This window comes from Montipora capricornis, chromosome 1 (genome assembly GCF_036669925.1).
Source record: "Montipora capricornis isolate CH-2021 chromosome 1, ASM3666992v2, whole genome shotgun sequence".
Classification (NCBI taxonomy): domain Eukaryota; kingdom Metazoa; phylum Cnidaria; class Anthozoa; order Scleractinia; family Acroporidae; genus Montipora; species Montipora capricornis.
The window spans coordinates 51,071,453-51,095,108 of NC_090883.1; the positions used below are offsets into that span (position 1 = coordinate 51,071,453).

General features: G+C 39.4%; 2 protein-coding genes across 2 annotated transcripts; one reads left to right on the top strand and one right to left on the bottom strand.

Moving 5' to 3' along the window:
- Positions 1–1,589: 1,589 nt before the first annotated feature.
- Positions 1,590–9,962, bottom strand: LOC138016220 (uncharacterized). The gene is made up of 6 exons (XM_068863387.1): positions 9,863–9,962; positions 5,878–6,279; positions 4,753–4,875; positions 4,299–4,424; positions 2,905–3,036; positions 1,590–2,094 (listed from the first exon to the last, which is right to left on the bottom strand). Exons 1-6 carry the CDS (start codon positions 9,942–9,944, stop codon positions 1,787–1,789), a joined length of 1,173 nt encoding a protein of 390 aa, XP_068719488.1. The 5' UTR covers positions 9,945–9,962; the 3' UTR covers positions 1,590–1,786.
- An 8,434-nt stretch (positions 9,963–18,396) lies between these two features.
- Positions 18,397–23,163, top strand: LOC138054090 (T-box transcription factor T-like). The gene is made up of 7 exons (XM_068900596.1): positions 18,397–19,089; positions 19,181–19,445; positions 19,775–19,915; positions 20,243–20,304; positions 20,405–20,466; positions 21,142–21,306; positions 22,127–23,163. The coding sequence occupies exons 1-7, from the start codon at positions 18,869–18,871 to the stop codon at positions 22,429–22,431; spliced, it is 1,221 nt and encodes a 406-aa protein (XP_068756697.1). The 5' UTR covers positions 18,397–18,868; the 3' UTR covers positions 22,432–23,163.
- Positions 23,164–23,656: the final 493 nt, after the last annotated feature.

Genomic DNA, 23,656 nt, shown 5'->3' on the forward strand with positions numbered 1-23,656 from the left:
GAATGAGGTCAGCTTTAAGTATCATGTTAAAGTGTAAAATTACACTCGGTTGACAGTTTTCCGTTTCTTCGTTTCATGATGACGGTTACTGAAAAGAAATACTCGCTGTAAACCTTAATTTTTAAGATTCAGAAACAAAGTATTCTTTCCAGGAGCATATTTGTTCATTCGTGGTTTATTCTCGCAGTGATCAGCCACCTTTGAAAATGGCTGAGGCAATCATGAAATCTGCTTTGTTTCAGATTTGGCGCGCATTTTTGACTGCTGTGGCCCCATAAATGGAAGTCGTCTCCATGCAGACGTGGCGTATCGCCTTCTTTTGAGAGTCTTTTTGTACGGTCTCATAGTTATACACTTAAGCAAATTACTTGCTGAATAACCTGCCACTTATTTGTATTTCATTGAATAAGCATTAAGTGAATAAATCCAAGCTCGGTCTACAGGTGAAATAAGCAACAGATTTGTTTAGTCATACATCAGACTCACTGAAAGTTCAATCCATAGACTCCTTCAAAAAGAGATTAACTTTTTAGATACACTGTTACAACTAAGATAAGATATATTTACAAACACGGGGATTCATTATTTCCTCTTCAGTTATCAAGAAAGAGTCTTTTTACAGCAGGCCCTGATCCGTCAATACCCTGCTTTTTACTTCACCCAAATTAATCGACATGACATTTGAAGCCCACTTAGGGGTTCTATATTCCCCAAATTACTTTCAAACTTGTTCCCAGCTTAATTGGTCAAAATTGTTTTTGTTCCCTTGTTCTCTATAATATTTTGACATTTTATTCCCTGTTCCCTATCTCAAATTAGGCATGTTCCTTTCTTCCCCAAAATCCCTTAGGTAAAGTCTCTGTTACGAGCCTGAAGGCCCATTAAGGCCGGCGCTTATCTCCGGTTTCCGTAGCATGAAGCGACTAGGAGTATTTATGCTCCCCCCTGGATGGGATGCTAGTCCATCGCAGGGTTACCCCCAGCATTACGCCGGTACCCATTTATACACCTGGGTGGAGAGAAGCACCGTGAGAGTAAAGTGTCTTGCCCAAGAACACAACACAATGTCCCCGGCCAGGCCTCGAACCCGGGCAACTCGATCCGGAGTCGAGCACACTAACCATGAGGCCACCGCGCCACTCTCACAAAAACTCCCTTAGAGGGCTTCATATTTCAGTCTATGCAAGTGGTTACTTCTGCGACTGACGCTCTAAACAGTCGATTATCACTCTTCAACAAAAAAAACCCCTTTTATTGTTGGATGTTATCACAGTTTTCCACACCATGCAGCATAACAAGTGCCAGGTGTCTTAAGTTTAAATAGTACGAAATTTGGCAAAGCGAGGCGCGCGCGAGGGCTTAACGTACTTTTGCTTTATAGCAGTTTGTCACCTTTGAGTGGGCGGGGGGAGGGGAGGGGAGGGGAGGGGAAGGGAAGGGAGGGGAAGGGAACGCGAAAACATATTGGAAAGCGGACTTAGTCCTCCGTTTTCTTTTCCCCCACCCATCCCTTCCCTTGTAGTGCTTGTTGAGAAGGCGAAAATAGCCTCTGAGGCCGTAGTAAGATCTGTAGTTGTGATACTGAAAGATCGATGAAGATCGGTTTGGTTGGCAAATTAGGGCGTCCAGAAGGCAGCAAACGAGGTTCGAAATCTCAGCTCTTTGAAAGAGACGCTCCGAAGATGGTCAGGCTAGCCCCTTCGAATTCCCAAACCAAGACATTCTCTTTAGGGTTAGATGGAGAATATTCTTCATGCTTCTATGTTGAGAATTTTACGCCAGTTGGTTACACCAAATGTTCATCTTCGTCACTTGTGCGATTCTTTCTTTTAGCTCCCTTTTTCGTCGTTTCTCTCTTGTTTTCGTTCCTATCTTCCGGGTCAATAAAAGCAGTATCCAAGAATGGAGACACTGACTCGATCAATTGGCTTGAAACTCCCATTTCTTTGTCATTTTTATCTCTGTCAGGTCCTTTCAAGTAGCATAAAATAAGAAAGAAGACAATAAAAGCTAGCGGGATGGTCATTGTGAACAGCACACCAAAACTAGCCAAAGGAGATGGCTTCGGTTGTAAAAGCACTTCACCTGATGACCCTATAAAGACAGAGGAGAACAACCAGGACTCATGATCAGGTCAGATTGAATTGGTTGTAACTCATCTTCATTATGATACAATTTTGTCGAAATCACATTAGCACAAAAAAACATGTCCTAGCTTGTAAGAGGAGCCAGATTATGTAATCGATAAAATGTTAACATTCTTTCTTAAATATTTTTGGAATGTACTTTTGATTTAATTCAATCAATAATTATCCATAGTTTTTAAAGATATTTTAAATTGTTGTTGTATAATGTTGCTAGAATTCGCTAATATTGCTATTATTATTATTATTATTATTATTATTATTATCATTATTGAGTAGCAGTAGTACTAGTAGCAGCAGCAGCAGCAGCAGCAGCAGAAGTAGCTAGTAGTAGTAGTAGTAGTAGTAGTAGTAGTAGTAGTAGTAGTATTCGTAGTAGTAGTAGTAGTAGTAGTAGTAGTAGCTAGTAGTAGTAGTAGTAGTAGTAGTAGTAGTAGTAGTAGTAATAGTAGCAGTAGCTAGTAGTAGTAGGTAGTAAGTAGTAGTAGTAGTAGTAGTAGTAGTAGTAGTAGTAGTAGTAGTAGTAGTAGTAGTAGTAGTAGTAGTAGTAGCAGTAGCTAGTAGTAGTAGTAGTAGTAGTAGTAGTAGTAGCTAGTAGTAGTAGTAGTAGCTAGTAGTAGTAGTAGTAGCTAGTAGTAGCTAGTAGTAGCTAGTAGTAGCTAGTAGTAGCTAGTAGTAGCTAGTAGTAGCTAGTAGTAGTTAACGTTGTTGTTGTAGTAGCAATACATGCATGGTCTATTGCTAGAGGCTTAATACAAACCAGCTGGCTGATCACTATCTTCAGAAGACTCCGGTTTTGGTGACTCAGTTGTTTGTGTTAGGTTCCCTCTACTGTTGTCTGCGGTTGTCGGGTGTTTTTCGCTCTCATTTCTTTTGCTAGTTGCTGCAATTACTGTAACAAGGCAAAAAGGAAACCTTAAAAGTGCATCTTTCGTCATTCTCATGCAGGCAGAGCTTATGTCAGTGTGACTTGTAAGACAGGAAATACGAGTATCAAAGTGGCGTCATGAAAATTTCAGGAGTAGATTATGAAGACTACTAGTACGGTAACAGCAAACTTAAGTAAAATTTTAACTCTTTATGAAAAAGAAAACCATGAACGTCTCTAGAAGAGAGTACACTAGCCGAGAGAGATATTTGAGAAGGTACTGATTTCCTCAACGGACAAATGAAGAGGGCCTCCTGCCAGGGGTTTTGAGGAACAAGGGGAACAGTGTCAATTTGAATCAATTTTAGCTGGGAAACAGCCAGAGGCGCCTTTGTATGCTTTCAGCCCGATATCGTGAGCTGCGCCCTTCGCAATTCAGTCCTCAAGACTGCGAGTAAAGGGTGATTTAGCACTGCCAATTATTATTATTATTTGAAAGTTATGAAAAACAAATCATGATAATGTAAAATTTTGCAATAAAAATGTTGATGTAGTAGAGAAGAATTATATTAAAGCACAAAAGTATCGAACAATGAAGAGGAAGCTCGCGTTTTATTGGCTAATCGTTTTCGTTACCATGACAACACCTATATTCTCAAAAGTGAAAGATGAAAAGGATATGTCCACTGCGCGGTGAAGATATGATTTTTTAGTAAAAGGAGAAATCCTGGTATTTCATCAGTATCTATATAATAAGTTCATTTTATAACTCCTTTAGAACATTTGAATTGCGAATGACACTAAAATGTCCTGTCTTGGCAAAGCAGGAAACTGTGATGTCCCGGGGTCTAGTTAGACGTCACGTGGCTTTGCTGCATTGCGTTCGGATCTTATTTTTGTTTAGACTCCACATGCTTTGTGTGACGTGGTTTGCAGAAATACACCACATGCAGTCAAGCACTCGGTTTTTTTCCGCGAATATCCCTAGCTCATCAGTTATATCTGCATCTCTTTCCTTTATGAAGAGTTTTGGATCCCAAAAGACAGGATCAAATTGGTATCGATATTACCAACAAGGGGCCCCGCCCTAGGAGGGGCTCAATTAGAATGGATTTCCCTCTACATTCTTGACTTTTATTTAATTGTGCCCAAGCTCATTAGAAGGCTTTATATCATTTACTGAAAAGTAAAACGTAAACTGGGATTGTAACCTCTCTAACTTGTAATGGATAGGTATCGAAGTCCAGCAAAGCTTCCTCTTTCTAATAGAAAATAGAGTAACTTACTTATAGTGCAGACTGTTCCATTGTGTTCGGTTACATATCCATTTCTACAACGACAAATGTATTCTCCAGGTGTATTAATACACACATGTGGGCATCCACCATTGCCAATCTTACATTCGTCGACATCTGAATAAGATATGTTAAGAATTTCAGTTAGGTTACATGTTAAGACCGCACGAGCAATTCTCTTAAACCTGGAGAACTTCATCTTGGGATTTCAGGATATCAATGATACATTTACTCGGACAAGTGCGAAAATGGTGTCGCCTAGTGTCCCTTTGATAAGTTCTGGAACGGTGATTCTACCCACCTCAATGGAAACAATATTTCCTGCCCAGAATTCATAAACTTCAAAAGAGGATGCATATCAGCGTCTTTACCAATCATGTACACGCGCAGGAAACGGTGGAAAAGAAACCACTGCTTTTATTCGTTAATTTCACTTAGTTTTTACCTTCACACACTGTTCCTCCGTTAGCACCTACATAACCTCTGCCGCAGGAACACCTGTAGCCTCCAGGGATATTCACACAGGGTTGGTTACCACAGGTATCTGTTTTATTGCATTCATTTGCATCTGACAAGGGAAGCAGTTGCATCGGTTATTAACAGTGGGAAAAGATATTATTGAAGTTCCTAGACCGTTTACTTCAGCCAGGATAAAGAAATTTCTTTCAAATGCAAGTTTTTGTTAGCTTTTCACTGGCAATTCAGCTGAGCAGAGGCCAAGCTCCTTCCCACGACGTTTCCCTTAGTTTTGGAATATGGAGGGGAAGGGCCCTGGTATCGGCCGATCCATTTCCCTTTTGATTAGCTCATTTAACATTTGTAATGTATGCAAATGAATTCCGTAATCAAAAAGGGAAAGGTCTTTGGAACGAGGTTGAGAAGGAGCTTATCTCCATTGATCTCTCCTGACTACGAATTTTTGGGTGTGTTTAATTTCATTGGGTGCCCAAACATTATGGGTTTTCTTTATATTCCAGAAAGCGTCCCTTTCAAAAAGCTTTCCTTGCCATTTCGCCTTATTCTTTTTATCGCTTCATCTGTAATTTGAATTAGAAGAAGAGAAAACAGAACAATTTCTTGCATGGGAAACTATTACGCAAGTAAGAACACACGACGAATCTTTGACAATTGCTTCACCCCGGGGAAAATAGCCTGGGATATGATTTGTGCCTAGAGCAATTTTAGGAGAAATTTAAGCGTTGATTTCAATCAATGTCGCTACATTCCCGGAAGGCGGAATGAAACAATAGGAATCGTATAAGATACGGTAATATGAAATGGGAAGCCCAAGAGGAGGAGAAACAGGGCAGTAATGCAGATGTCCACCAAATTTTTAACAAGGCAATTTGCCACCAGCCAACGTAGAACTGATTTCAAGGTCGATTATTAAAACAAAATTTAGGCAATGTTTAACAAAACCGCGTTCTAAGCCATTTTCAATATTGCCAACAATCATATCTAAGTATTGTCTGCTGCTGATGGTAACAAGAAGGTTTGCATTCCAGACTAGACAGTAATTTATGTACTTAAAATATACCGATTATAAACAGATCTTGAAAAATACTCTTACCTGTAACACATATGTAACACCCTTGGGCGGTGCAATCTGTCTCATACCAGAATATACTCTTAAGCGAGTGAATGGCTGTGCAATTTTTATTGAGGTGATCGTTCATGGGTTCCTTCCTATGCCATTTCGTGTACTTTGGGTCCGAGTTGAAATCATCAAGCCACACCCAACGTGAAAAATTTAAGGGATGACGACGAAGTCCCAACCAAGTTCTCTCGGATAAACAACGGGAGCTTGAGAGGCGAGAGTTGACGAATGCGTTTTCAAAATCCGATGAAATAGTCACGAGGTCCCCTCCAATTCCCCTGCAGAGCCTGCGTGCTTTGAGCCATGTGGCGGACTGGGTCGAGAAGAAATAACAGGATCCTTGGAATGATGTCCAGTTGGCTGGACAAGAGCTGTCTGTTAGATTGAAATTGTTGCCATGTTAATGTGCGCTGGACTTGTTGGAATTTCAAGTCTAAGCATTTGCTACCCATTTGAAGCAACAAGGTAAGTGTAAGGGCTAGTTTTATGTTTTGGTGCGGGGAAATGCAGTTGTTTTATCTCCACTGAAGGACTGGAGTTTGGGGGACAGATTGTGACGCCGATCGTCTGTATTCACAGAAACAATTAAGACAGGGGTGGATCCAGGATTTTTCTTAGGAGGGGGTACACATCTAAGGAATGGCGTAGCTGACTGTTGAGGGTTTTTTTGCAGAATCCCAGTTGTATTAAAAAGCCGTAGGTCATCTCGGGGGGTGGGGTGTGCACCCCTGCACCCTCTCCCTAGACCCGCCCTTGCAAGTGATATTGAAGTTGGCCGGGGAGAAGAGCAAGGGAGCAATTGGTGATGTTCATCAAAATCATCGTTCATCTTATTACCCGCATTTCCAGCCTAGACAAATCTATTTTTTCAGTCAGTGAGGGAAATACAGTTGTTATATCCGTGTTCTTTTTTGCAAATTCTATACTTTCGAAGCAAATATGAAAATAGTAATGAGGTCATCCACATTCGATCGGAGAATATATGAAATTTTACATGATTTATTTGAAATGTGATGACTTCCACTTAGAATCACATAAGCGCTGTTCCGAAATATATGAACTGTCCATATGTTCTCTATCACACCTGACCTCTTGCGGGATATAATTCGAACTTGCCAATGGCCATCTCTCCGATGACATGATACCTGAGATGGTAGGGCAAGTGCAGCGCATTCACGGGATCATGGCCGGGTCGAGTCCCGTTCAAACCTGGAATTTTTCAGGTCTCTGTGCAACTTCTTGTTCATTTCAGCCTTAAAACGCAATGTTTTGTGAAAACCCCTATTTCGCACTGTTTTGAGCATTTTTGTAGCATCAACTGCTATGATCACTTTCACCAAAAGCGCCTAACCCAGAAGTGTAGTTTACTTTGTTCTCTAAACATATGTTTAGAATACGAGTCCCGCCAAATTATGACCAATCAGATTGGACTTGATGACCACAACGCCTCTGATTGGTCTGCCACATGTAATGCTTGTGCTTAATGCAATTTTATGGATCGAGCAAGGAAAACAATACCACTACTTTTATTTCCCGTAAAAATCTAGGAGTAGCCGTGCTAAAAATAGATCATACTAGAAACTGATAGGCCGCATTTCATTGCAGATCGAAACTTCTGGGTAATGGACTTCTGCTTTCTCTGATCATCCACATAATCATCAAAAAATGCAAGGCTGTTTGTTGCTTTCCTCTTGTTAAACCCTCTTTCATTCTGAGCGCAATTCCAAATAACTTTCATAGATTATAGCGGTTTCCAATTGAGCGTCAAAAGTAATTAGCGAATTGCTTTGGTTTTGCATTACTTCAATCAGAAGTTCTCGCGTCACTTTTTCAACCAATCAGAAGTAAAACCAAAACCAGTCTTGGTTCGCGCTTGCCATCTTGCCCGATCGGGATTTCTCGCTTGGTTCCGCAAGATCAAAGATCATTTTTTGGTGTTTTATCTCATATAAGAAATCCTTTATTGACCAAGCTTGTTCGGTCAAGATGGCTAGATATTGGCCTCGTTCTTGTTTGCTTGTTTATGGACCTCGACTTCGTCTTGCTCCATAAACACGCAAAAAAAGAACTTGGCCAATATCCAGCCATCTTGACCGAACAAGCTTGGACAATAAATCATATATATCGCTTATTAGTGGACTTCGCCGACTGGAACGCTGCCATTGATTGTTAATTGGGGACACTACAACTCGTACAAACAAGAATAAAGATTCACATCGGTACAGGTTTTACCTGTGAACACCTTTAAGGTCCCGTCCACACATATCCGGATGTATTTTGAATCAGCAACTTTTTGAATCCGCTCTCCAGAGTGGAAAGTTTTAAATACGCAAATAATTTAATTGTGTGCACGATCGAAACGGGATATTTTCAAATCCGATAACATTGCAAACTCAGATGCAATCTTCACCGCGTATTTATTCAACATGGTCGCTGAACAAAATGCTATCGCTACTCTTGTCGCTAACTCTCACGCCTGATGACGCATGCTCTGTTGACAGTAAATTTTTCAATCCGCAGAGAACAAGTTGCGGATTGCAAAATATCCGGATAGGTGTGTAAGGGGCCTAAATCAAATATTTCAGAGCGGAAAGTGTGGTTTCAAATCAACCTCTAGGTACGCAGATACTGACAATGCTTGAAATGTACAAATTCTGGATGGCGAACTAAAGGAAAAACCTTAAACAACAATGACCACAACCAGGTTTTCTGAGCCAACGAGACTGAGCACTCCCAGCAAACCATTGTTTTAACGAAAACCGCCGGTCAGCGACCTGGTTCTGGTCATTGCTGTATAAGGTCTTCCTAACTACAGACACAAATAGAATGTTTGTGTCATCCAACATGGCGGGCATGACGTAACGTGAAATTTGCGAACGGAGTGACGGAGGCTAGACAACATAGGTAATAGGTAAGTGCAGTGCCAACACATGTATATTTGTTTTGAACAAATATCCGTCATCAATCATGCTTAATTTCAAGTTCGCGCGTGTCCCGCTGGGCTCGTGACCAATGAGAGAAAATTATTAGAAGAACCCGTATTCGAGTCGCTCATTACAACAGAAAGTGTTTCACACGTCGATCTTTAACACTGAGGCCTACATCAATCTTTTCAATCTATTCTTAGTATCTTTCTGACAAATCACAGTAAAAATTTCAACTACTAAGTGATTGGAAATCTGTCCAATATAATGTCGAGCAATGTTTATATTTTCAAACGTTACAATTAAGTGCCCAAAAACGAAATAATTGTTTTCATAAAACGGTTGGCTTTATTTATGACATCCTAAATTGAACAATTTACGACGGAATTGCTTTTGTTAAAGGCAAATTTCTTCAATCTGACTCGTCGTTGTTCTAAATAGAATTGATATAAAGCCTTTGTGACCCAAGGATATTAAGTATTTCACAGCAGTTCAGTAACAGAAAAAACACCTGCCCAGTGTAAATATTCAATTTGCAGTGCCACGGGTAATGGTAATTTCATTGAAGAAATTGCTTCAATTCGACTAAAGTCCTCTTCCTGAACCTCAAAATTAACATAAACAAGCGACTGTTGTGGATATGACTCAATATGAAAATCGCACACCGACAGAAAAGCCTTACCAGTTGAATGCACCATTCGATGGACAGAATACCTTCACAAGGCAATTTTACTACTGAAAGCTTTTGCCTGCTTTATCTTTTTTGACAAATTGATTTTTGTAGGATCTGAATGAATTTTCGAATCAAAACTTGAACTCAAATGACTGGGTTTTGAACTCGTACGGACTATTAGTAGTAGTCTGAGCTAAACATCAATCACAATTTCCTGCAAAGCCGCTGGCATTGTACTAAAAAAGAGTCGCAATGTGGAAGCGTTAACGAATTTTAAAAACCGACCTCAAATTAACAAAATAAATTTAAAATAATGTCATCAGCTGTCCAGAAAAGTATTAAAATGTTAAATCTAGCTTACCCTCAATAGCGTGAACAGCAGTGGAGACGATGGCACAAATACAGAGTATTTCATGAAACACGTGCTGGTCCGTGCGAGACATGTTGCCATTTGGGTATCTTTGAATCGAGCTTGGTCTTAAAAGCGCGGTGGGACATCGGCGAAAATAGAACAAATGAGAATAATAATTTGTTGCGTGATGAGAAAACTATTTGAAAATAGTCGTGGAGTGTTTGGCAAGTAGACCAAATGCTTAAAAGCGCTTAAAATAATAGAATTGCGCAGTTTTTCCGTAAATGTAAAGAGTTTTAAAATTTATTAGCTCCTTTTTCAGATTAGGTTTGAGATCAGTCTGCATGCGACGAAACATGCTTCTGAAGCCAATTTTTTCCTTTTAAGCATTGCAAACACAGATTTAAAATTTAACTTTTTGTGCTCTGCGCCAGGGGTAGTGTTTTGGTATTTTACCGGAAATTGAATTTGGATTACTTGTGAACTGAAACCTCAATTAAAGTACTTTTCTATTTTCAAAAACCATGGCCGTTAAGGCCGTTAATTTCCTTTTGTGAAATTTAAGAATTCACGATAATAATAATAATCTCACTTAGCTGGACAATTTAAGCAAGGTTGGTAATATTGTTTTTTATGCGCACCTGAATTCTTCAGATATATATAATTTCTCTCTTCCATTTATAACCTGCACTTCAAATACATAGATTCATTTCATTTAATTAATTGCTAATGAAGCAAACAGTGTGGAACAAATGAAAATATCTTAAAATAGACCATGGTGGAAAATGGATGAAAAGATGTAAGATATCGATGATCAATTCAGTAATTATGCTACCAAAGTAAGAAAATGTGAATGCTCTAGCCTGTCAGATTCGATCGATTACTGACAAGTTTCGGGCTACAGGAGACGACCGCGTGGAAGCGAAGCCATTATGTCATTTAATTGCGGCTATGCGAGTGAGATTGGCGCAATTATGAGAGGATTTGATTTCACGTTGATTTCCTCGACTCGACGTGAAATATGGGTTGAATTTGGTGGTTCTCTGCTCTGTCCCCCCTAAAAATGTTTCTCCGGTTTCCCAAACCTTAAAAAAACAACATTTGATTTGATCCAGCTTACTTTAAGTTGATTTCATTTGCAGTATCCCACTGAATTAGTGGACAACTGGTGGTTGGGTGAAAAGCAAACCGAGACTTTAATAAAGTATGTTAATTCTCGTATTAATGATTTTTATTATTGATTTGTGAGAGATAATTTTCTTTCCCAACTCTCAGACCTACAAACTACTATTCGATTCCTTTTCAAACCAAAGCGCTCTCCTGATTAAAACGTAAGCAAAATCTGGAAATGAAATAATTACTTCCAAGTTCCCATTGCAACCAGGTTCAGTTGGCAATCAGATAGTACATGCTATTCTTGTTTGAATAACTTGAATGTAGCTCAGAAAGTTACGATTCAAATATCCAGCTTTTCGACCCTTGTCTGGTGTCTTCAAGGGTGACCCAATGTTATTTCCTACCATGGAATCTGTGTTTCATTTTGCTTGCGATTTCTTTACTTTTTTCTCCATATTTGTTAAGAACGAAGATTTTAGTGTAAAGTTTTTTTTCATATTTATTATTTTTATATTTAAGAACGAATAAGTTTCATGTTTAAATGATTGTTTATCCCGCCTACTTGGTTTTAACATGCGATCAGGCGTACTTTTCTTTAGACGGGGCGGAAAAGGAACGCCTGATACAATTTCTTATCGAGTCGTCTGCCGCCCACCTGTCAAGAGTTCCTTTTCCGCCCTGTCTCAAGAAAAGTACACCTGATCGCAGGTTAACTTGGTTTAGTTTCTTGTACATGTACTATCTGGCTGTTTCTCCATATTTGTTAAGAACGAAGATTTTAGTGTAAAGTTTTTTTCATATTTATTATTTTTATATTTAAGAACGAATAAGTTTCATGTTTAAATGATTGTTTATCCCGCCTACTTGGTTTTAACATGCGATCAGGCGTACTTTTCTTTAGACGGGGCGGAAAAGGAACGCCTGATACAATTTCTTATCGAGTCGTCTGCCGCCCACCTGTCAAGAGTTCCTTTTCCGCCCTGTCTCAAGAAAAGTACGCCTGATCGTAGGTTAACTTGGTTTAGTTTCTTGTACATGTACTATCTGGCTGTTTCTCCATATTTGTTAAGAACGAAGATTTTAGGGTAAAGCTTTTTTCATATTTATTATTTTTATATTTTAAGAACGAATACGTTTCATGTTTAAATGATTGTTTATCCCGCCTACTTGGTTTTAACATGCGATCAGGCGTACTTTTCTTTAGACGGGGCGGAAAAGGAACGCCTGATACAATTTCTTATCGAGTCGTCTGCCGCCCACCTGTCAAGAGTTCCTTTTCCGCCCTGTCTCAAGAAAAGTACACCTGATCGCAGGTTAACTTGGTTTAGTTTCTTGTACATGTACTATCTGGCTGTTTCTCCATATTTGTTAAGAACGAAGATTTTAGTGTAAAGTTTTTTTCATATTTATTATTTTTATATTTTAAGAACGAATAAGTTTCATGTTTAAATGATTGTTTATCCCGCCTACTTGGTTTTAACATGCGATCAGGCGTACTTTTCTTTAGACGGGGCGGAAAAGGAACGCCTGATACAATTTCTTATCGAGTCGTCTGCCGCCCACCTGTCAAGAGTTCCTTTTCCGCCCTGTCTCAAGAAAAGTACGCCTGATCGCAGGTTAACTTGGTTTAGTTTCTTGTACATGTACTATCTGGCTGTTTCTGAAATTAAGTTGTCATTTTCACACAGAGTTTGTTTTGTTTTGCTAACTCCACTGTGTGATTGAGACTTGCTTTGTGAATTTCTCTTCCTAATTTTACAGACAAATGTTTGGCTATGACTTCCCTCAAGTCACCATCCACACACACAATACTTACCCGCTTTACTAGAGATTATTATTTCAGTTAGTGGAGAGAACGACCTCGGTTGTAAGGGGATTCTTGCTGCAGCACCATAATCACGCCACAAAGGTTGCTAGCCTAATGCTGTTTTTGTTTTTGTGTTTTATACTTTAAACAACTACTTCGGAAATGCCATACTACTCTTCACCGTTTTTGTTTTCTCTTGGAACCATTGTAAGTCCCAAGAGAAACTGGGAACAATGCTAATGCAAAATTTGGGGGGACCGTGAACAAAGAGTGTTATGGTATTTTCCGAAGTGGCCTATACAGGAACGTCGAAACATTGGGTCTTTGAATCGTAACTTTCTAAGCTACATTCAAATTTATTCAAACCAGAGTAGCCTTGAACTATCTCCGGCTAATGATTATCATATATATCTTTATTTATAACCCCCCCTTAATTTTCGGGTGATTGTATACAGGGGCACCCAACGACCAATTTGTTGTAAAATGTATTATTATACCCCAGTTAATGAAAATAAATGTTATTAAGGCATTTTCAGGTGTTTTTCAGTGTTGCTGGGAAAATATTATCTGTTCCTTTTTCCCAGCAAGACACACAAGAAATTTTTCAGCCAGCTAGATAATATTGGTTGTTTTCCCAGCCAGCTGATCAAATTTATTTCCCAGCCAGGAATTCCGCGCCCTTTCAAATCCCGCGACCCAAAACGACCGAACAAAAGCGACAAAACCGGGACAAAACAGGTTTTTTCCGCAAGCGCAATCACTCTGACCAGCCGTCGTATGTTTGTGACTACTCTCTGGAAGAGGGAAGGGGTGTTTTTTTTTTTTTTTTAATCGTCCTCAGTATTCAGAGTTTCTACAGCCAGCTCGGGTTGAAATGCTAGAAAAAGTCAGTAATTCCCAGGCAAAACCTCTATCAATAACAAAATTTCCCAGCCAGCTCATCGAAACACCTGCATTTTTGCCAGCCAGCAAGATTCCTTTGGGGAACAGATAATGTGAGGAACAGATTCGTTGGGTGCCCCTGTGTATAGGCTAATTTATATCACGTAGTGTAAACTCACAGGACAGTTATCGCGCAATACAAATCCCGTTTGCGTGGACAGTGCATCAAAAAAATACGAAGCATCGCCATTACATTCAATACTCCATGGCTTTTACGAACGGTTTTTTTGCAAGATATGCAAATTAACGGGAGGGTAATAAAATAAATAAACCCCTTTCTAGCTTGCTGATATGCTGGCTGATAATGTCCTTATAGCTTAGTTGAGAGATTGTCCTTAAAATTTCATATTTGCCCTCGAAGCTTAGCTTCTCGGCCAAATGTTCATTTTTCGGACAATCTGTCAGCCGCGGACATTAATTATCAGCCGACATACCAGAAGGGGTTTATTTACTAATTACCCTTTATGTAGCTTGTATCTCCGAGCATTTAACCTCCCAACCATGATACACCACAGAAGACAGACCACAACACCGGAAACTTCATGTCCTACTCTTTGCAAATAGTGTGTAGGTTCTTTTACGTCTCACAGAGTTATGAACATTGAAGGGTTGTGAGACGGGGCCTACGGTATATGGTCCTTATCCGAGAAGACTAGGGAGTCTAACCATTTGCGGGCAGAAGGTTCTTCTCAGTTATTTAGACCCTGTGTGTTGGTCCGGCCGGTGTCGAACTGAAGACCTCCCATATGGAAGCCCGATGCTCAACCAACCGAGCCATCGGTGTGCGGTAACGAGTTTACGTCAAACGGAAAAATGAAATTTGAATTTTGCCAAAAGTCAAAGAAATTTGTTTGATTCTGGCTCATTTCTCGCCTTGTTGTCTACAGATATCGAGAAATTAACTTCTAAAAAGTGACACAGTGGAATATGAAAGAATAATCATGCCGTGTTATAAGCAGAATTAAGGATGTCAGCGTTTACCGTTTCATGTCAAACGCATCCAAATCTCTCAAATTCGATTTCAAAATTCGATTTTGGTTAATCTTTTCGAGGAAGAATATTTTGATCCCTGAATGCTTTGCCGGAATATCATTTCCAGAAAAAAAGAGTGAAGGACGACCCTTGGAAATGAGTGAATTATCTGCTAAGAGCTCCTGACTTCGCTTTAAGTTGCACTGATTGTCGATTCAAACTCCGTAGATAGCAGGTACAGTTTTTATTAAAAGTCATTATCAAGTACTTAGTTTTGGGTCTTTTTTAAAGTCACTCAAGTACAGCGGCCATGACAACTAGTAGAACGCAGAAAACCGTTTTTAAAAGTTCACGATCAAATCCTTCGTTTTTAAAGTCAAGTACAGTCACGACGAATAGAACGTTGGAAAAACCATTTTTGTGGCTACTACTTGTTGAGAGTAGCCACTAATGATAGCACTTTGACTGTAAGTAGGCATTATCTTCGGAAAGCGTTTGGAATCGCACGGTCAGGCTTTGATCGACATCGATGCTATATACCGACCGACACCGATGTCATGTTCTTGTTCAAATAATCAAAGGAATGATGTCCAATTTTCATTTTTCCTTACCGTAGTAGGTAGTAGAGGACTACATGTGGCAAATGTAGTCCTCAACTACCCACTTTTTTTGTCATACTGTTCACGTGCTGTGATCCTGACCGTTTTACAGAACTGATCTCACATACCGAAAATGTATTCTTTAGATGTTCACTTTCATCATATGTCCCATTCATCAACCTTATGGCATTCAACAACCTTCTATTGAAACATAGGCTCGATTTCGTTTCCGAGAGAGACTCGCTTCCTCACTCGGAGAGGAGAGCGTGCTCCTTTTGCAAAACAGCAACCCAGTAATTGAAGTCTAGAAGTTCGTAAAGAAAATGCGCCAATGTTTAAAATAAACCAAACTTTTCGAGGGTGCTCCCTCCTCTTCCATGGTTGGTTTTTTAAACAGTGGCTAATTTTCTTCACGAACTGCTTTTAGAACTTTTACGAGTCATTGTGCTCCGCATTCTTTTTTTTTTTTTTTTGATTTCTTGATCAGTAATCGAGCCTAATTGAAACATGACAGTCGTCTTTTGAGCGTTTGAGAAATAAGTAGTCCTTGTGGTACGCCACTTTAGTTTAAGAGTTGTTGGCCGACAATGTTGCGTCCATTTGCACGGAACTTTGGAGGTAAATTAGCCAGAATGACCGCCCGATCATTCCAAGCCATTGAAAAAGGTCGTCAGAGACAAGTCAATATTCTTGCACAAACAACTTTGTAACTGTGCTGCATGAGATCCATAAACTAAATTAGCAGCACTTTTCCTAGTTTATTTTTTTATGATATCCGGATTAATGCACTAAGGTTTTAAAAAACTGGGTTTTTTTTTCGTTCAAAATATTGACTACGGAGATCGGAAACTGCGGAGTTTGAGAAATACTTCAGATTGTCATTGAAATTAAGTGGAGTGGAAACTTTGTCCAGGCGAGATTAGCTGAGAATGCCACGCTTGTTTCTTAATAGCTGTTTCCATTTGAATCATTTTTTTCAGTTTAAATATGTTCATAAACTTTGGACGCGAAATGAGATGAAACAGCCAATACTTCTGGGAATATACTTTCATCCGACTTTTTGCAAACAAAAACTATTCGTTGTGGAGTGGTGTCTTTCCAAATTTAGCGAAAACCGGTTTCTCTCTAAACAGCTTTCTTCTCTCCCACAGAATCTTGCCGACTTAGTTTAGCGCTGAAACGTGAATTATTTGAGTTACTATGCAAGAGAAAAATGATTGATTTTGCTTTAAAGGTGGCAATTTGCCAAAACAGCACTATAATTAAATCAAACTTGAACAATAAAAATGTATTGAAGTGGAACAGAAATTTGATAAATAAGTACAGATTAATGTAATCGTTGGCATCAAGTTGTGCTTTACTGGCAAACTTGCAGGTTAGCGCATGTTTCGCTTTGAAACCTATCGATCTTGCAATGACTTTGGACCATCTCTGATCGAGACACAAGACAGGTGGGTCGTAACGTTAGGTCTTTGAATTGTAGCTTTCATTTTAAGCTATGTTTCAATTTCTCAAAGCCACGGTAGCGTCAAAATATGTCTATCGATGTTGTGCCGCTTTTAGAAATAACGCAATCGAGAAACCAAATTGTTCTAGTGTGTCTTTTTTCGGAACCAGTCATTCCTCGTGCTCCGTCTTATTTCTTAGAAGACTATTTCAATAACAAATTGAAACGAATCTAGACGCTCGGTTTTCAAATTTAATTTCCTGGTCATTACATCTTAGTGCAAGTTATTTCTTTTATGTTTCCGACAATAAACAGCAAACAAATAAGAGATTCTTCGATCAATGAATTGGTAAAATACCAAGATGACCGAGTTGATTTAGTTTTAAAATCCTATGGTAATTGACGTAGTACTCGGAACGACACTTGCTCTTATTTCAGTGAAAGATTGCGTCTTTCTGTGAAGCCATTTCTGCATCTTTCTTTCTCTTTCTTGGTAAGGTAACACTTGCTTGTCTGTCCTCGTTTATAATCTTCGGACATTCGCAGTATTTAAGTGGCACACATTGAGAACAAAGCCAAAATAAAGTCATGATGCTTGGTCAACGAGCTATAAAATTTGACCACCTTCCGACAAATTTGTCGTTCTCTCGGAAGAGGAAGTCAGAAATCAAGGGACGGGAAACTCCAATTCACGAGTAGAGCCCAAATTCAGAGACAAGTCAGTTATTGCATAATCGAACAAAGTGATCAGTGGTCTAACCTGGAAAGGAGATAATTGACTTGGCAGTAATTCTAAAAACTGTGGAGTGAAAAGTAAAACTATTTATTAAAACGTAAGACCTTGCGATAGAAAAAAGAATAAAAAGAAAACCCTCTTCTCTCGCGAAGTTTTTCTTTTGTCAACCAAAGTAAACTTTCTTTCTTATTCTTTTACCTTCGTTTTATTAAAACAGCGTGGGTCCAGGCTAAAAGTGACAACAATCTTCCGTCTATTCATTGTCAGAGACGTCCAGGTAAACAAATTGTGCTTAAATTACCATGGACAAAAGGCCAACAGAGTGCCATATGCGTGGATTATGAATCGGATAATTTGCCGCCCATGAAAAACGATGCCGCCATTATGAGGGAAAAGAGAAAGCGCTTTATTGCCTAGGGGCGGTGCACTTTGCTTCACAGCTTTGCTCGCTTCTCGAATTAATTGGCGAGTGTTCATGAAAATTATTTCTCCGTGCGAAACGGTGTCGAGGATCTCCGAAAATTGACAATCACAAATAATGTGTTAAGAACCTTGTCTGTCTTCGCCGCACTACTCAAGTAAAACTTTCAGAGAAAATCCGATATCCATTGGCTCACGTTCGTCTGACAAAAAACGTACCAAACTAACCTTGCGTTCTAAGTTTACGAAAAAAAGTGGGGTTGGTGCAGACAAGAGTTGTCATTTGATTGAATCTCGTTGCCAACACAGCAAAAGAATGTCGTCTTCAATGATATAAGTAGTTGCAGCATTGACTTTAATTAAGGGAATTACAAAAAAATCATATAGGAAATCATGTAACTGCCGAAGAAATCACAAAGAACAACACGCAAACACGTAAATGGTTTGACCCTCGTATGCCTATCTAGGCTATCCTTCAGCTGTCTTTTATCTTACGATCTGACCTCTTAGTTAAACAACTTTAAAGTGATTTTAGTTTCGTTGTCTTATCGTTTCACACCATCTACTGCGTGTTTAACTTTCAAGAGTGGTGCAACTATTGTTAATATTCCCTAAGCAAAGACGAATTTATGACGCACTGATGCAATTGGTCGGCCTCTTTTCACGCCGTCAGACTCATTCGGCCACTGTTTATTACTCAATTTCCTACCTCATGCATTTCAATCAATTCTCGTCATTCCAGTCCGATGATTGGCTCAAGCCAAAGAATAGAAATATCTATGGTTAATTACTCTTCTCTCACATCGGAATAAGGCGTGACCTTTATTCATTGACGGCTAATTAGGAAGCTCCTTGCAAGTACATAGTTATAATTATTTCAGTTCGGCTTATTCACTTAATCCAGTGATAGTTTATTGCTATCTTGGACTGCGCACGTACTTGACATTTCGAGCAAGAGATCAAAGCACTACACACCATGCACACAGGCGAGAAGAAACATCCCACCTCGTTTTCAGTCAACCATATCTTACAAGCTGCCGAAAATACAATGTTCAGCGAGAGACAAAGGGAGGCAGACAGCGCAAATACTCACGAAAACTGCGAAGGTGGTTATGTCAAGATCAACTTGGAGGAGTCTGACTTGTGGCGAAGATTCAAGTCCTTGACCAATGAAATGATTGTAACTAAGAACGGAAGGTAATTAACCTAACCAAAGCTTTTCGGAAGAAAATATATTCTAAGCTAATCGAATAAACCAAAAATGGCCAATTTTTCTGTTAATTCTCAGACGTATGTTTCCAGTACTCAAGGTGAACGTCAGTGGTTTGGAGCCTAAGGCAATGTATTCAATGTTGCTGGATTTCGTGTTGGTAGATGGTCATCGTTGGAAGTACGTCAATGGAGATTGGGTCTCTGGTGGAAAGCCAGAACCTCCCACGCCAAGCTGCGTGTATATTCATCCCGATTCGCCAAATTTTGGAGCACACTGGATGAAACAGGCCGTAGTATTCTCAAAAGTCAAACTTACGAACAAGCAAAATGGAAATGGGCAGGCAAGCGAATTTATTCCCTCCGGTCTTAATGAATGCATTCTATTTTTATTCGCTGGAGTTTGGAAGAAAATGATAATTCGTTGACCAACCAGGCTTACAAACCAAACCAAAAAGATCACTTTTCTCGGTCAGATTGCAAAAAGTAAAATTTAATTAAGACCAGGCAATTTTTTGCTGGTTGTTGAGCATTGTTCACAAAGAAATCGATATTTCAACGAGAGGTGTCAACTTAAGTATCACTCGATTTTTTCCATCAATATTTTCTCCCGCAAATGTAGACAGCAAAAGGCAACTTCAATTTTTGAGTAACTTTGTTTTATCTTCAACAGATAATGCTGAATTCCTTGCACAAGTACGAGCCAAGAATTCATATTATTCGAGTGGGGGCTCAAGAAACAAACCGAAAGGTTGTCTCGCATTCGTTTCCCGAGACACAATTCATTGCAGTGACGGCATATCAAAACGAAGAGGTAATCCTTCAATTCTAATCTTTTACAGCTTTTTGTAGAGTGGGTATTTACCTTTTTTGCTTAGTTCTAATGCTCAACAAAAGGATAAAACGCTATAGTCATTTTCATTTTGGGCAATCCTACCTCACAGAAACGTTTTATTGTCGAAACTAGAGTCGAAGAGAAAATAGCACAGAGTGTAGCTTTCATCAAGTCTTCAGTGCTCGAAGCAACTCACTTCTACAAAGTTATGAGGGTGAAGCGATTGTTGAAAACTGAATGGTATACTTAAAGACAGGCCCTAAATGATTGCCTTCTTTAAAAGTTCTAACTTTTGTCCTTTGCCAGATTACCAGTTTGAAGATTAAGCATAATCCATTCGCCAAAGCATTCCTGGACGCGAAAGAAAGGTAAGTTCATACTGTATATGTAGCTATCCGAAGCCTCTCTCTTCGAGAATTCATACTTCGTATTCGTTTTTCACGAAGTCAACTCTTTTTTCTACCCTAGACAAGAACACAAAGACGCCCTTGAAGAAGCAGTTGAAGTGGCACATCCTACGTATTCACAATGTGAGTTTGTTGGATCGCTATGATCTAATTTCTTCTGCATGTTGAGAATTTGTCAGTTGTGAATAGTGCGCTTAAAGTCGAATTGGTGAATTACAATATATCTTGCTTCTTGCCAAAAAGAAAAGTTCTCTGCCAAAAGAGTCGCTTTTCAGTTAAATACTCAGCTCTTATACTTAAATTGTCGAAGGTTGATAAGGCCCATAATCCGAGGCAAGGAACTCTTCCATCAACTTTCATTAATTTTTAGTGAAGGATACAAGCATTTCGTTTAATTGTCACAAATTATTGCGAAATTAAACTTTATAACACGACTTGTTCAAATTCAATAAAATAGCCAGTATTCACTGAACAACAGTAACAAATCAATGAGACACTTAGTATGACGAGAATTAAGTTGCTACTTGTCGAATTTTGCGGTCACGGTTCACATGTATTTGTTACGCGTTTTCCCTGACGAACTAGTGTCAGTGTTCCACATGGTATCTTCCCAGTAAAAGCCAAGATCATAGAGTCTCAGGCCGCGCCTTTCATGAAATCCTAGACTTTTCTCTCGCTTGGTTGCGTCATACACTTCCACCTCGGATGCAATTTTTGAAAGTATAATTTAGATTTTGAATGTCGGTTTTTCATTTCTGGATATGAATTTTTACAGTTTGTTTCATTTTTTCTTTGCAGACGGTTGGCTTTACACTGGTCCCTCTGCAATGTACCAACACCACCATGCTGCCAGTCTATATGCAAACATTCCTTCGTCTCCATATGACCGCCTTGGACTGAGGGGTCATCGTTCATCGCCGTATCCTAACCCGTACCATAAGCGAACAGAGCTTACATCACAAGGTAGCTGTTTTTGTAGCCCCTAGCAGCTCTTTATAGAAATCTTTTCAACCAAAAGTTTTCAAACGATCTCAACACCACTCTCGGTTCATGGTTATCTTAGATCTTGAGTCGACTGCAAAGGGAGCAGGCAGCACCTAACCCATAAATTAAGAACTACTTAATAGTATACCTCAACAGGAAAGAAGAAACATTTTATTTGCTCCCTAATATCGGCTTTAAGATGAAAAAAGTCACTGCTTACGAGCCAGAAGGCCCATCAGGCCGGCGCTTATCTCTGGTTTCCTTAGCGTGAAGCGACTAGGAGTATTTCTACTCCCCCTTGGATGAGATGCTAGTCCATCGCAGGGTTACCCCCAGCATTTCGCCGGTACCCATTTATACACCTGCGTGGAGAGAGGCACCGTGGGAGTAAAGTGTCTTGCCCAAGACAGTTTACTCTCATCTCATTAAGATGAAAAACTTTCGGTAAAATTTATTTTTTTGCGGACTGGAATGACGAGAATTGATTGAAAGTAATAAAATGAGTCTGACGGCGTGAAAAGAGGCCGACCAATTGCATCAGCGCGCCAAAACTTCGTCTTTGCTTAGGGAATATCAACAATAGTTGGACCACTCTTAACAGAATGACCGTGTTTTTGTGCATTTAAGTAACGAAAGATGCTTTCGGTTTGTTTTCACCCCAGACTCAAATTTCTTTGGAACCACACTGTTGTCGAAATTGCTTCAGTCTCTGGTTAGAATAACTGAAAATATGAATTCAGCCCCTTTGATAGCCTTTGTGAGTTTTAATATCAAGTATTCAGTTTTGCTTTGGTTTTAGGCCATGCACCGCAGTACTTCACAAGCGAACCAAGCCCACAGCTTCTACTCTCTGGTGCATCTGCTCTGGACACCATTTCCATGCCAACTGTATCACTGTCCCCGCACGCTCACCACACACCTGCCGGCTCACACCAGCTTCATCCTGGTTTAGCTCCCTTTATGAGCAACTCGTCGTTCAGTTCCTCTTCTAGGCCAAGCATCGATATAGCGGATTTAGCACGCAAGGAAGGCGATAGGGCAAAATGTATTCAAGCTCCAGGGATTTCGCTGCATCCAACTTGGAACACACTGACTCAAGCCTAAGGTCTCTTACCGTATGAAGAGCGAGACATTTGCGACTCGTGCAAAACGTCGGTTCATTGCTAATGCAAGGAAAGCGCCAGTCGAAGTTTCTGAAAACTTGTCTTTCCCAAGAGACGTTTAAAAATGAGAGTTTCTTTCATCTATTTTCGTCGTCATCACTTAAACAAACTAAAACCACAAATTCTTAAACGTTTGATGATTTGTAAATAGTAAGATACATTGATTTAATTAAGAGGAATATTGCTTACAAAATCAGTCTAGAGAGATATTTATTGCAGATGATTTGTATAGAATGAAAACTTTTATGATTATGAGTTGTTTATATGTAGCACACAGATAGAAGTGATTTTTTAATCGAATGGCGAAGGTTCTCATTCTTGTATGAGCAAATTTCAATTTAATATTTAAGATTTGATCTGGTCCTTATTCTTAGGACATTTGAAGGTTAAAAACAGTCTTGTCAGACAATTGGTTTTCGACTTGCTGGAATAAAAGCTATCAAACAAGGGTCAAAGGCAAGTGACGTTGAACACCGTTTCAGTTCTTTAATTACATTGTGCTCGTCGAAATGCCCTGCAAAATTCTAACGGGATTTACGTTTGTGCTTGAGCAAACGGTAAACCGTAGGCTTCTTCTTGTCATAAAACTGTCCATAAGAATTCCGGATGATTTATACTAACTCAGTTCTTTTTGAAAGAATGAGCTGAAATCAAATGTGTTTGAACTGCGGATTATGACGAATTATCATCGCGGTAGCTGAGAGAGGAACTAAAAAAGATGTAAAGCGGGAAGCCTGAAAAAAAAAAAGGACATGCTTGAACGGGACGTCGTCCCGTCTCGTCCCGTTCAAAGCCAAGTTCCTTTACAATAGACCATATTCGTATTCTCGGTATTGGACTGGAACTATCTTGCAATGGAGGCTAATGCGGGGAAATCTTTTCAAATGCAAATACTTTTTAATATATTCCCCCGCATTAGCCTCCATTGCAAGCTAGTTCCAGTCCAATACTGAGAATACGAATATGGTCTATTAATGATCATCTTCGCTTTAAGTCAACAGGTTTTACAGTATCCCTTTTCCCCTCCACATTGAGCGACAATCAAACAAATAGATATACGTTGAAGTAAATATACTTGTAACAGTTCCGCCTTACCGTAATATAAGATATCAATGCACTTTTCAGACATGTTGTATTTAGCTGCCATATACCTGTAATTTACTGTA